Genomic DNA, 13,440 nt, shown 5'->3' with positions numbered 1-13,440 from the left:
TTAATAAGGGGGCAATTTACTCATTGAATCTTTTAGCGCCCGACCGAAGCTCAGATTACTTAGCTTCAAATCCCGGAGATCACAGGTTGTCTGTTGGCGGTGACAACAATGGCCGAAACGTTGAGTAATTTGCCAATGTTGCAGCGACCTACACGCTTTGGATCTTGTTCAGTTCCCCGCAATTTACTGATCGCAAGAATAGTTTGCCTCAAACTAGTATGGTATGCCGTTTGGAGTTTCAACCTCTCGAAGGGGCACATTTGCTACAAAATACGCCGCAGTGGAGGTCAGCGCATTACTTTAGACCACTTGTGCATCGTGAACGTGCCTTGCAATCGTATAGCACACGGGAGTTTTTTCATTTTGTTTCCAACGAAGCACGGTAACCGCGAGGCCGCGAATGGGTCCTGAGGTCTTGAGCTGATGCAGTAGCCGAACAACATAGCCACTGCACCACCACGGCACTGGAAATGGTGTGCTATCTGATTGCACCTAGAGGAAGTCACTTAACTGAATCTGATGTATCTTAACTGAAAATACGTTGGCGCTGTAGTTAGCGACGTCTCACACCAGAAAAAAGGAGGTCGAACCATCGAAGCACCTCGCACGCTTGAATGAATGGTGATTGGATTGTACCGATTACTTCAAAAATTGTTACAGGCCGGACTACGACGGCTAAAGGACTGTCCAATCAAGCAGTGTTTTAATGCACGATGAAAATTAATATGGCCAATTAAACCAGTGACTGGTGGGGTGTAATCAGTACGTATCCTCCACTTCACTTTAGCGCTAAGAAACAAGGAGAGAGAGAGAGTAAAACTGCCTGTGCTAGCGCCATTTTCTCCTAGATTTGTTTTGAGTTCAGGAATCAACTGAAGGCATTATATTCACTCGATCTCATTTCACCTAGGTTACTAGGCCGGTACTCACCTACGGGGCAGAAACGTGGAGGCTAACGAAAAGAGTTCAGCTTAACTTAAGGACAACGCAGCGAGCCATGGCAAGAAAAATGATATGTGTAACGTTAAGAGACCGGAAGCGGGCAGAGTGGGTGAGGGAACAAACGCGGGTTAATGACATCCTAGTCGAAATCAAGAGAAAGAAATGGGCTTGGGCAGGACATGTAATGCGAAGGCAAGATAACCGCTGGTCCTAAAGGGTAACGGAGTGGGTTCCAAGAGAAAGTAAGCGTAGCAGGGGGCGGCAGAAGGTAAGGTGGGCGGATGAGATTAAGAAGTTTGCAGGCAAAGGGTGAATGCAGCTGGCAAAGGAAAGGTTATTTGGAGAGACATGGGAGAGGCCTTTGCCCTGCAGTGGGTGTAGTCAGGCTGATGATGATGACTAGGCATGAATGTTGACAGCGGCATTCTCAGTACTAAATTTCATGTTCTTCGCAAAACTCGATGCGCGGAAAACTACGATAATTATCATTTTGGTGTGTGCGTTTTTTCAGTCGTTGTACTCTTTGCATAATTAAAAAAATCACATGAGGGATAGCCTTTGGAAGACACGGACATTCACGCGGGCTCTTACATGTCCCCTGTCTTTTTCGATTTCGGCTGCTCTAGAGGTTTTTCTTATGATACCTGGCTAAATGGCCGAGCTACAAACTTTATTGATGATGATTATTAATTTTTATGGTGAAAATGCATCTATGTCCAAAGAGCGCCCTGCACAAGGTATTTTCGACTTCTCAAGGTGGGGTCAAACACCCATTTCTCAAGCATTTCACCCTAAATAAACTGAACACCACACCAGGGGAAAGCTTGTACGCATTGTATTACCGGTCGGTACCCGGCGGCACTGGGGATCGAACCCCGCACCTTCCGCATGCGAGGCTGAGGCTCAACCAATTGGCCACCGCTGCGGTATCACAAACTTTATTGCACCCTTAGCAGTAATTCATAAAAAGGAAAATAAACTGTGGCAAGTGTCTTCACCAGCTTAAGCAATCTCGGGAGCACCGAAAGGTTGACCGTCAATACAGGGCTGGGGCTTGAAACTAGGAGGACAAATGCATGGCAGTCTGCTGCGCAGTAATTAGCGAAGCAAAATGTTAATATTTTGTTTGCCCATCTCGCAGGTCACATGACTCCTCAGCGTCGTTCCAGCTATCACCCTTTTGGAGTTGCCTGTTCAGCACTTGCGGCACAGTCGTGCTTGGAGTTCTAATAAGTGTCGCCACCGGTATGAAATTTCTCAGTCTAAAGGCTTGTTTTTCGAATCGTGTGTAGAGCGGCTACTCTACCTCTAATACTACGCAATCTCATGCACCCTTGAGAAATAACGGCATTTCTAAAACACTATGCATAAAGTTGCTTTGCGGCACTACTGCTCAGAAATAAATTTTTAAAGTTTCGTACAGCAAAACAGGGAGATCGTGCACACAACTTTCCAGCTATTGCGGGCACATGCCGTAATTTTGCTAAGAGGATGTGAAATAAATGCTGTAGTCTTTTTTTTCCACCCTGTTACCGCTAGACGAAACTATTTTTAAACGTTCTTCAAACGAGACATTACGTGCTTTTTTTCTTCCAGAAAAAAATGGCATATACGGCTAAGTTTGATGTAGTATTCGCTGCTAGATAAATTTGAGAGACCCCGTGCTGGATTCTGTGTGATGTTATATGATGAGAAGCCATTTCCGTACTAGTATGAGAAATTGATCATGAAAGAGCTGGACCGTGCTGCATTCTGTAAACAGATTGACAGTGTACAAAATATATAACAAAATGAGGACGTCATAATACAAGCACTTCTATGGGAAGTGAAAAACGTTTTTTGCTCGTACACAGCTAGCCTTCCAGAGGAAAATATTGTTAAGCCAACTTGCCAAAGGGCATAATATCCGCGACTTCATAAACCGTCTGATGACCTACTAACTGTAGCTATTCTCTCAGTAATAATGGGCTTCCAGCTCCCTGCGATTCTATGGTACCATTATTCCGGGCCCCGCTTTTTAAGCAACGATACAATAATCATCATCAGCCAGACTACACTCACTGCAGCAGGGAAAGGCCTCTCCCATGTCTCTCCAGTTAACGCTGTCCTTTGCCTGCAAACTTCCTAATCTCATCCGCCCACCTATCCTACTGCCGCCCCCTGCTACGCTTGCCTTCTCTTGGACTTCACTCCGTTACCCTTAAGGACCAGCAGTTATCTGGCCTTCGCCGTACATGCCCTGCCCAAGCCCATTTCTTCCTCTAGGTTTCGACTAGGATGTCATTAACCCGGGTTTGTTCTCTCAACCAATCTGCCCGCGTCTGATCTTTTATCGTTGCACCTATCATTTTTTTCCCATTCCTAGCTGCGTTGTACTTAACTTGAGCTGAACCCTTTTCGTTAGCGTCCACGTTTCGGCCCGTAGCTGAGTACGGGTGAAGTGCAGCTTCTTTATCAATACTCCTAAACAGAAAATATACAACGTTACAATGCAAGTGCTATTGTAAAGTAATGAGAATTAAGAGCGTGAATACGGAAATGCGTGTTGCGCTGCAAAGACAGCGAAGCCTAACGTGCGCTGCGAGTTACGTCACGTGCGATATTCGCGCAGCTGCGGCTGTTAGACGACCAAATGCTCTGACAGCCAGCGCCCGCGTGGCGCCTGTTATCCGAGCTGTCGCCAAAGTACGGGGACATCGAATAACTAAAGCGCGGACACATGTATGAGAGCGTTTTGATCACCTTGGCTTGCAAATCATGTGCGGTAACTAATGCATGTTCGAGCCGCCAAGGCAGCCTGTCCTCCTTTAAAGGAGGACAGGCTAGCCTAAGATGTGGGCACTCACTCTTGTCTTAATTAAGACAAGAGCGAGTGCCCATATCTTGACAGCGCATATTTGTAACCGTCAACTCGGAGGAATGAATTTAGCGAGAACATATAATTGATTATTAGTCAAGGTGCAGATGATTTCTCAGTTGGCTGCAAGTATTTATCAAACGAGAAAACGCGGACGTTTGGCAGGAGGGCGACTCTTGTTTCTGGACTGTCGTGACTAGAAGTATTTGTATGTGTGCACATTTTTTTTGGCGAATATTAACTCGTGCAGAAAGGAAGCGCAACGGGCTACGCAGCGAGGTGAGGCAAAAGAGGAAAACGCTTTTAGCTGCGCGAGTTCCATTTGTGACGTCACTCACAGCTCACTGAAGGCTGCTCTATTAGGACAGAGTGACAAGCAGTCACGCATTCGCACTAAAAAAATATTGTGGCTCTACATTGTGTCACACAAGAATCGCCGGCACAAATTTCGAGAAGCACTCGGTGTTGTTTTGAGTTGGTGACAGTTAACAGCGAAACAGTAAAAATGAAGCGTCGTGTTGTGTACTGCAAGTGTGTGTCATGTTACGTTGAACAGTATGACGTCGGACCAAGTGGTTTCTATGAATTGGCGAAAAGGAATAGTAGGAGACGCTATGCGGCACCAACGACCCCTTTATTGCTCATGTAAATACAAAGAAGATTCGTCTTTATATTCCAGATCTTTCAGTGAAGCCTCGTACTATATTTCCGCATGAATTTCGTAAAGAAAATTTATGCTCACGCCAGGTTCAAATGCGCGTTCCGTAGTAGGCGCGTTTGAAATTCCGCGCGGCGCCGTTAGCACTGCGCTATAACAGCGCATTTATATTTGGCATTGTTTATATAAATTGTGGTGCTGAGGTTCGTATTACCGACTTGTGTTCCCGTTTGGAACCTCCGACTGCAGGCGAGCACAAGCAGCGGAATGCAGAATCCAAGCAAATCAACACGTGGTTTGTTCACTTCTGGCGAAAGCTGGGGCTCGCAAAGTATCACGACAAAGACTTGGTATGTTCGATTCCTTTGAAATTTCTTCGAATGTTTTCCTGATATTTTTAGGAAGTTATTAATGGAAATCCTTTTCTCAAATAAAAAGTACGTGCTGTTCGCGATCAGCACTGTACAGTAAGCAGCAGGGAAGAAAAACAGTACGGAAGAGATAAATAAATCATTGATTAGAGTTAATAACAGTGGCGGGGATAGTTGGTTCTTTCATGTTTACGCTATTTGTTATTGATTGATGTTTGCGCTAACATTTCCTTATAAAAAGCATCTGTGTGCTTTGTTCACTATAGCTTATATACGTGCTGAAGTGGTACTCATTACTTATCAACGGAATTAACGAACCGATCCTGTTATATAGCTTAAGGAGGATTTCACAATGTAATATCGAAGTGATTGAGTTTAGGCTATCGCAGCTTTTGGTGTTGGTGGATGATATAAGTATTTATGGCTCATTTGAATGCAGTTGTCACTATTTTCGGCGTGTGCGGCATTTTTGCACCGCACCTCAAAACAGTTCATTAGAAGAAATTCATGGAGCACATTCATGTTGTCTCTCTGCTAACAGAACACAGTTAAAACATCACTGGTGAGGAAACGAATAAACACCACCAAGATTTACGGTGGTGTGGTAGGTAACATTCACCAAGAAGTGATTATGTAGTGTATGTTTTGAAAACTGCTGGGATTCGTATAGAGCATATTCAAGTGGAGTGGTGGTATGAGCTCTGAAGCATATTTAAAGTAACGCGAACTGTGCATATAGGCTCTTTAAGTCAGAGAGACTTTTTACAGGCATAGTTCGTATGGCTGTTCTTGCCTTTGATAAAAAAAAACCGTAAGAACTTTTTTGTATTCATCTTTACTGAACATTTTGCTGAAACAGTTTCTGCATCTGAATAATTCTATTTTAGGTGCCGGGCGCATTTTGTCGTTTTTGGAGTTTACAAAGCGTGAAGCTGCTTCATGCTTTCCAAATACATTGCGAAGGCATTGATGGCACACAATTGTGCCATTATGTGAATGGACTGTGGGTTCGCCTGAAGTCAGCCCGTTACACTAGTTGTGTTTTGTGATATGGTGCTTTGCCTCATGACAACCATCGAGTAATAAGGCTTCCGGTGATAGGAAAAAAAACGATGCTAAGGGGATGTACCAAGAAAGATTTCGTAGGCAGTAAGAGTAAACCGAGCTGAAAGCTAAACAGAGAATTTTTTTTATTCTTATTGCGCGGCCCAAATTAAAACTGCAGTTTCTGGAAACACTGTTTTTGTGTATCAAATAAACATTTTCCCCGCTGCGAAAGTCATAAAACGATATTTTTTTCTCAGCCTTGACTTAAAGCCAGCGGCCTATATGGAATAAAAAGGTGGCATTTGTACAGAGGCTACTTTATTTATCAATAAATTGTCCTTGGTAGAAAACATGAAAGTGTGCAGCCAGTATTTGAACATCTCTTGCGATAGAGCAGGGAAACAGCAACAATTAATATTTTAGTTACAAAAAGCCCCTTTTGTGGCGAACAGATGGAAAAATTTCAACTGCTGTAGCTTGCCTATACATTCGAAAAAACGATTTCATGACGGGAAACAAAGAATAAAATAATTCTGTGATCCCGTCTCTGAGATTCTGGTTTTAATAATTCGTTGAAAAGAGCTCAAATCGTGGCCAGACACGTTCATCCTAAATTCATCACCCTTGAACAAACATTTCTTACTGTTAAGTTGCTGAGAACTGCTGACTTACAAGTCCGTTGATACTTCTTCAGCTTCTCTCAGTAGGCAATGCGCATCAGCGTGTCTGCTTTTTTTACGACACAGATAAGTATTCTCTCCGTAGTGTTAATGACCAAATTTATATATATATATATATATATATATATATATATATATATATATATATATATATATATATATATATATATATATATATATATATATATATATATATATATATATATATATATATATATATATATATATATAACATCTAGCTTTGGAAATACCGTGCTGGGCGACGAGCAATACACTGACCCGCCAATACTTCTTTTGCATCCGTGTCAATAGCGTTGTTATATCTTAGCGTGGTGCTAAAATTTAGGCAAGGTTTTGGTAGACTTGTGATGATGAAGCAATCGGGTTGAGAACTGGGCGCTTTACCTGCAGATTAACTCCACCCTCCGTTAGCTGATCTGAAGTCGGTTCTACTTATCCTGCCGAGATCCTCTTATAACGGCGTCTTTATAAGGATTCTTTACTTCCTCTTCATATAAAACTCAAACATATGTATTATCAGTGGCACTGCTTCGGCTACTACAGCCAATTTGGTACATTTTGGAAGTAGAGTAATACACAACTGCAGTTACATAATTTAGGCTATAGACTGCGCATTATTTTATTGGCGTTAATTAGTGAATCAGTATTCTCAACCTATTAACTCTTGACTGATGCTGTAGCGTGACGAGCTTAAATAGAAATTCTCTAGACATCAAGCGCGAAGAAGTAGAAAGCTAAAAGCGAAACCGTATCTTTCCTATGCGCTTTTCTATCACGCCACGAATAGCCGTACTTTATGCACGCTGATTTCTACCGGAGTTGTGGGAGCTTGATGCCTGAGCGACAGCACGCGCTCATGCAGAGAAGGTTGTTGGCGTTGTTACGTATTTATAATCGCCTGCCTCCGTTGTTTGAAGAAAGCGTTCCATTCAAGGCAGACATCTGAAATAAGATCAGTGCTTCTCACATAGACGCATTTCTTGTTAGTCAAAAGATAGGTTGTAAATGTTGAGTAATTAGTGCTTATTGGGAAACTAAGTACGTCGGGGGCTCGCCGATCGCGAGGAGAAAACAAGACAATACAGCAGTGGCCGCACGACACCTCTCGAAAGTTCTGAAAGCTTTCAAAACACTGCTAAAGTTGGGAAAGGCATTAATGGGTAGAGCAATACGATTTATGCAGTCGATGTAGTGCGTGCAGTGCCAGAAGATGCATGCTGGATGCATACCTAGAAATTCTAACAAGTGCATTTCCAAAGGAAAGATGTCTATGAATGCGATTTTTACATATAGCCAAAGGTTTTACTAAAACAGTGAATATATCTGCAGGTCTTCCCTCATCGGGCTTGACTTGTGGTTCTAATAACGTTTTTGCTGTCGCCAAAAACTTTCCCTGCTCTTTTCTATGCCACTCGCAACTACTCAAAGCGAAAGATGCAAAGTTTTTGCTACGCATGTGCAGAATGAATCATTGCGTTCAATAATCAGGAACAGTAAATTACAATAATCCACCGTTGCCTTACAATAAAAACTGACGTCCAAGAATCCTGAACTTGAGGGCGGCTTGCGGTGTAAATAATTGTATGAAGCAAAGCTAGCGAAATGAACTGAAGATCTTAACTCAATAAAAAGGAGGAGGCCGCGCGGGTAAAACTTGCTGGCTATTCTGTTGTTTTTCCATTCGCAAATGAAAAAAAAAACTTAACAGTGGTGTCATTATTCTGTCCTCAGAGCTGAACTCGCGTCATACTTCTGATGTACTAGGCACGTACTTATCTGTAATCCACTGGCGGTAGGCACCTGTCCTTGGCGCTGCATAGAGCTTTCAGATCCCATATTGATTACAAGACGAGTTTTCAAGTAGACTTGCCTTGAAAGTTGGCTTGCATGTCAGAGCAGACGTGGCGCGAGTATCAATTGCCACAGCATGCATGGCGTCCGTGTTCTGCATTTTCAGTGGCCGCATTTTTGACAGGGGGGGGGGGGTGGAGGAATAATAATAATAATAATTGGTTTTTGGGGAAAGGAAATGGCGCAGTATCTGTCTCATATATCTTTGCACACCCGAATCGCGCCGTAAGGGAAGGGATAAAGGAGGGAGTGAAAGAAGAAAGGAAGAGGAGGTGCCGTAGTGGAGGGCTCCGGAATAATTTCGACCACCTGGGGATCTTTAACGTTCACTGACATCGCACAGCACACGGGCGCCTTAGCGTTTTTCCTCCATAAAAAGCAGCCGTCGCGGTCGGGTTCGAACCCGGGAACTCCGGATCAGTAGTCGAGCGCCCTAACCACTGAGCCACCGCGCGGGTCGGGGGGAGGAAAGTGCAGAAAATAAATTCCATCTTCATTTATATGCACAACGTGCGTGAAATGTTGCCTGCTTATAGCATTGACCCGAATAAAATCTTTAACGTTAGTTTACTTACATCTGTAGCTGCTATCCTCTCTGAAGTCAACATTGCATATCGCACTGCCGGGGGGGTCAGACATCGTAGGTCTTGCTCATTACGCGTAAATGTGCTCTTATTCCAGATTGCAGACAAGCTGAAGGAACAAGATCCTACCACCGCTGCTCTCTTGCACATAGCGGATGAGCACAAGTCTGAAACAACAATATGAAGGTTTTAACAAAATACTTCACACACAATAGAATGCGAGGCAGAAGCGCACGAGTGCTCCAGTGATGTACAGCGTTTACATATGAACTGCGTTAATAATTTAAAAATAAGACCAGCAGCAAGTCAAAGCACAAGATCTTCCATCTCGTGCCTGCTAACGCACCCGAGCCACAGTCGCAAAAGCTCTATATGAGCCGATACTCCACTGGCGACATCATGCACAACGTTCTAATCACCCTCAAGCTTTCCACTTGGTTCCTGCAAGCCGTCAGTGGAGATGCAAGGATGAAGAATGATGTAAATAAAGAGATATTTGCTTTCCATAAACTGCCCTCGCGGGCTGGCGTGGCTTAATTTAAAAGAGACTCTTCTCATGCTTCGGCTGAGTGTCTGGACAGTCTTCTTCATTCTGAAGGAATGTGAGCGCTCAAGTACTAACTCGAGAATTCATATGATGGCTGCTTCAGGAAAGGAGGTCCAACAGTGATAGAGATCTTTTTTCCCAGTCGTTCTATTACAGCGCGATTCTGTGGCCGTATTGCGCAACAGTCACAAATTTTGTCAAACGTTATTGACAGTGACATCAAAATGACGAAACGATGAGACGTCACTGCTTCACCCAACGAGGAATCAGCCAGTTATAGCAGGGCGGCGCCCCGAGAGCATTTATTTGCACAGTGAGGGGCCGTCTGCTAAATGTTTGTAAAAAGACTTAAGAAACACGCAGCGATCAAAATAATTAATATTTTATTTTGCAATAACATTGTGTTTAAATTTCACAAATATTAAGCAAAACAAAAAGCGTTCGAAGATGTAGTTTTAAATTTGCTGGTGCGTAACTTTTGCTGCCGCAGGGATGCGCTGACGGCGGTAAAACGTCAAGCCTCTTTCCACGAAAGCAGCCGATTCCACGCCGTGTTATTTTTTACGCGACGTCCGAAATCAAACTACTGTGCGGTTCACCTAAGTGTGCATAAAAATTTGAACGAATGCAGTGAAGGCTACGTTCCTACCGAGCGAACTTGCAAGATACACGTGGTACGAAATCGACGAAGACCACTTGTTGAAATCTTTATATTCCGGCTCTCTCGATCAATGACAAAAATGCCAAAAGGTGAGGTTTTGCAGTTTGTGATGTGCGGTTGTCAGTTTATTTTCCCTTGGGAAACAGAAGACGACCACGAAGTGCGATTTGCTGGGAAAAATAAAGTGATTTGCTAGCATAAGCGTGTTTTATTTATAAAAATGTGGCGCCGAGGTGACCGCGGGAACCCAGCCATTCTGCGCGCTAACTTTTCAGATTTCCTCCAACACCTGCCGCACACGTTTGCTTACCATCGGTTGTGAGACGCCGACGTGCGCCTGGTAACCAGCGGCAGATTGAAAGCCGCCGGTAGCAAAGAACCGCAGTGCATACAGCACCTGCCACCACACCGACAGCGCGCTCGCACGCAAACCTCCCAGTTAATCGGCGACTTCGTCGCGTAGCCACTCCCCAGTCCGCTTCTCCAGACGAAAAAGGCGTCGAAACAGCTCGTCTGGCAAGTCAAACGCGTCATCCTTCGCCGTTGCTCGCGCTGGCGCAGCCGCCTCACTGGTATCGCCGCGTACAGCGCCGCCATTTCCTGTCAAAAACGCAACGGTCAAATTTGCCGCCTCGAGACTATCACAAAAATGTCAATTAGCGCGTGGATAATTAGGTGTGCAAGGTCATCACTTCTGCCACATCCGTGATGTAATCTGCAGCAACCCATGACGCAAATAAGCAAAATGGCCGCCGGCCCCCCCTGGAAACACTTCGCTAGGATCGCCACGTATACCTCCTCAAACACAAGCATTTAAGAGGAACCAGGCTAAGGTGCGAATAATAGACTGCCTCAGACGAGACGAAATTCAGGCAGTACTGGTGTCCAAGGTCTTGATTCCAATAGGTATTAGAGTCTTTGTTTAGTTACAATACGCGGTGTGTCCCAAAAGTAAAGGCACTAAGGTCAGCACGGATGTGTAAAATGTTTTATTCCACAAAACTTTTATTATGAAGTAATCATTTTGCATTCTTTCAATTTCTGAAACATTTTCAGCCATTGTCAAAATTAGTTTTTGAATCTGTGGTTATAGATATGTGTCTCGTATACCGTGAAACTACGCCACGACTCTTTTAATGCGACAGCGTTACGGAGCTCGTGTCGCAGAAGAGCCGGTGTCGTCGGCGGCGTTGACCGTGAGCGAAAAATGGCTCATCTTGGTGGACACCTAAACCGCGCCGTAAGGGAAAGGATTTTCCTTCCAGCGCTGTACGGGTGTCCAGCGAGAATTGTGAGACAGGCGTCATTTCCTTTCCTTAAAACCAATTTTCATTTAATTTTCCTTCCCTTCCGACCCGGTTATGGTGTCCACCGATATATATGGGAGAGGCGTCCTTTCCTTAAATTGTCCAACGGGCCACGCGTCGGGCAGAACGGGCGATGGCCTTCCGTGCATTACTTAGCAAAGCTGCAACAAGCTGTCGCGTCTCACTCTTAAAGACGTAGGTTAAGCGTCCTCCAAATTTTTTGTGAGCACTTTATCCGCAAATAGCTTCCAGATGAACAAACGACCTAAAATACCTGGGCATCACGTACGGCCTATTCGGCGCAGTCTCCACTTGAAATCTTGCCAGAAACGAGGTGTCAGTAGTCTCTTCCGCTTGTTTTTTTTTACAGATGTGTTTCAAAGTTCCTCAGTACCCATAAAGAGCTAATATTCTGGCCGGAGGCATAAATATCGGGTTCATGATATGAACCTTACGGTAATCCACCTAATGCAGTGACTTCCTTCTTGGATTTTGCAAAGGTCATCAGTGTCGGCACATGGCCTCACGCTCGGTTTTCCGCCATGAACATCGGCTCTGCCTCCCAGGAATCCACCTCACCACTTCATCTCATTATATGGATCCTTAGCATCAACATAAAGAACTTGTGTTGAGTGCTACTCGGCCATGAGCTGGTGGGGCATTCTAAACCGGAGGAGAGAGGGAAGTTTGAGGTTCAGAGCATACGCTAGTGATTCCACCTTTCGGCAGATTGTAATTCACGCGATGGCGCGCGGTGTAGCCTTACTTTCAGAACACTCGTACGTTGTTCTGATCTTGACTAACCTCAGCCGATCGCGTCAAGTAGTGGTTAGAATGAGCCGCACAGGTCTAAAGCGGGGCGCGGTTCAAGGAGGAGGGGAGAGAAGGGGCGAATAAACGCATGTTGTAAATGGCCCTCAACTCTAGCAGCTTCCTTGAAGTTTCCCATAAGTCCGCGCCCGCTTGAGCCTAGATTCAATGTTCATTTATTTATTATCCTTAATTATTTTGGATATAGTGCATTCCCCACTGGGGATTTTAGCGAGGTGAGATGCAGACAAGTTAACACTACGTAAATAATACTGGCAATGAACACAAGAGCAAATTAGAATAACGCAGGTTGAATTAATTAATTGGTTTTTTGGGGAAAGGAAATGGCGCAGTATCTGTCTCATATATCGTTGGACACCTGAACCGCGCCGTGAGGGAAGGGATAAGAGAGGAAGTGAAAGAAGAAAGGAAGAATTAGGTGCCGTAGTGGAGGGCTCCGGATTAATTTCGACCACCTGGGGATCTTTAACGTGCACTGACATAGCACAGCACACGGGCGCCTTAGCGTTTTTCCTATGAGACAGATACGCAGCTCGAACGTTTTCGGAAAAAAGTAGAGACAACATTTTTAAATACTGGAAACAAATGTCGACATGAATGATTTCGAAACTTGGTCATTGGTTAAGAGATTCTATGCAATTTCTTAAAGGAGGAAGGTGGCTAAGTGTGGAGGGTGTGGGGGGAAGTATATACGGGGGCTTCTGTGCTGTGTTTGCAGCGTTAAAGCTCGTGCCTCCATGGTGCAATGAAACTGATCCATGGCTCAGTACTTACTTTAATAAGCTGCTAGCAGGTGCACTGCGCAATGAACTGAAAAGTGTGTAGCTATCGCAAATGAGAGATAGGACACCCTGACAGCTTAGCATAACATCGCGGTGACAGCCAAATCTGTAGAAGTTCTCTTAAGTTGTCGCTTTGCAGTATGACTTTGGGTTTGGAAGCATTACGACGGAACCTTCTGGTGCAGCATGCTTGCGGTCAGAGTGTACTACCGAGAGTTGGGTGGGCTGGTCCAAGTTCACGATAAAAAATAGCGCAATGGAAAAACCAAAGGCGGACAGAACGACGCAGACAAGCACAAAA

At 44.4% G+C, this 13,440-nt stretch overlaps 1 protein-coding gene across 5 annotated transcripts in view; it reads left to right on the top strand.

Moving 5' to 3' along the window:
* Positions 1-9,531, top strand: part of LOC144099483 (sodium-coupled monocarboxylate transporter 2-like) — a 162,483-nt gene extending 152,952 nt beyond the window's left edge. For 4 of the 5 annotated variants that reach the window (XM_077632818.1, XM_077632815.1, XM_077632817.1 and 1 more), the window contains 3 exons: positions 2,084-2,187; positions 4,707-4,807; positions 9,109-9,531. In XM_077632818.1, coding sequence (XP_077488944.1) covers positions 2,084-2,187; positions 4,707-4,807; positions 9,109-9,195 — 292 coding nt within the window. In that variant the 3' untranslated portion in view covers positions 9,196-9,531. The remainder of the gene's footprint in view (positions 1-2,083; positions 2,188-4,706; positions 4,808-9,108) is intronic. The other variant, XM_077632819.1, reaches the window with a different exon arrangement.
* Positions 9,532-13,440: the final 3,909 nt, after the last annotated feature.

The sequence above is a fragment of the Amblyomma americanum genome, chromosome 7, assembly GCF_052857255.1.
Source record: "Amblyomma americanum isolate KBUSLIRL-KWMA chromosome 7, ASM5285725v1, whole genome shotgun sequence".
NCBI classification, from domain to species: domain Eukaryota; kingdom Metazoa; phylum Arthropoda; class Arachnida; order Ixodida; family Ixodidae; genus Amblyomma; species Amblyomma americanum.
The sequence above is the reverse complement of the archived record's forward strand: the minus strand, read 5'-3'. Positions and strand labels throughout refer to the sequence as shown.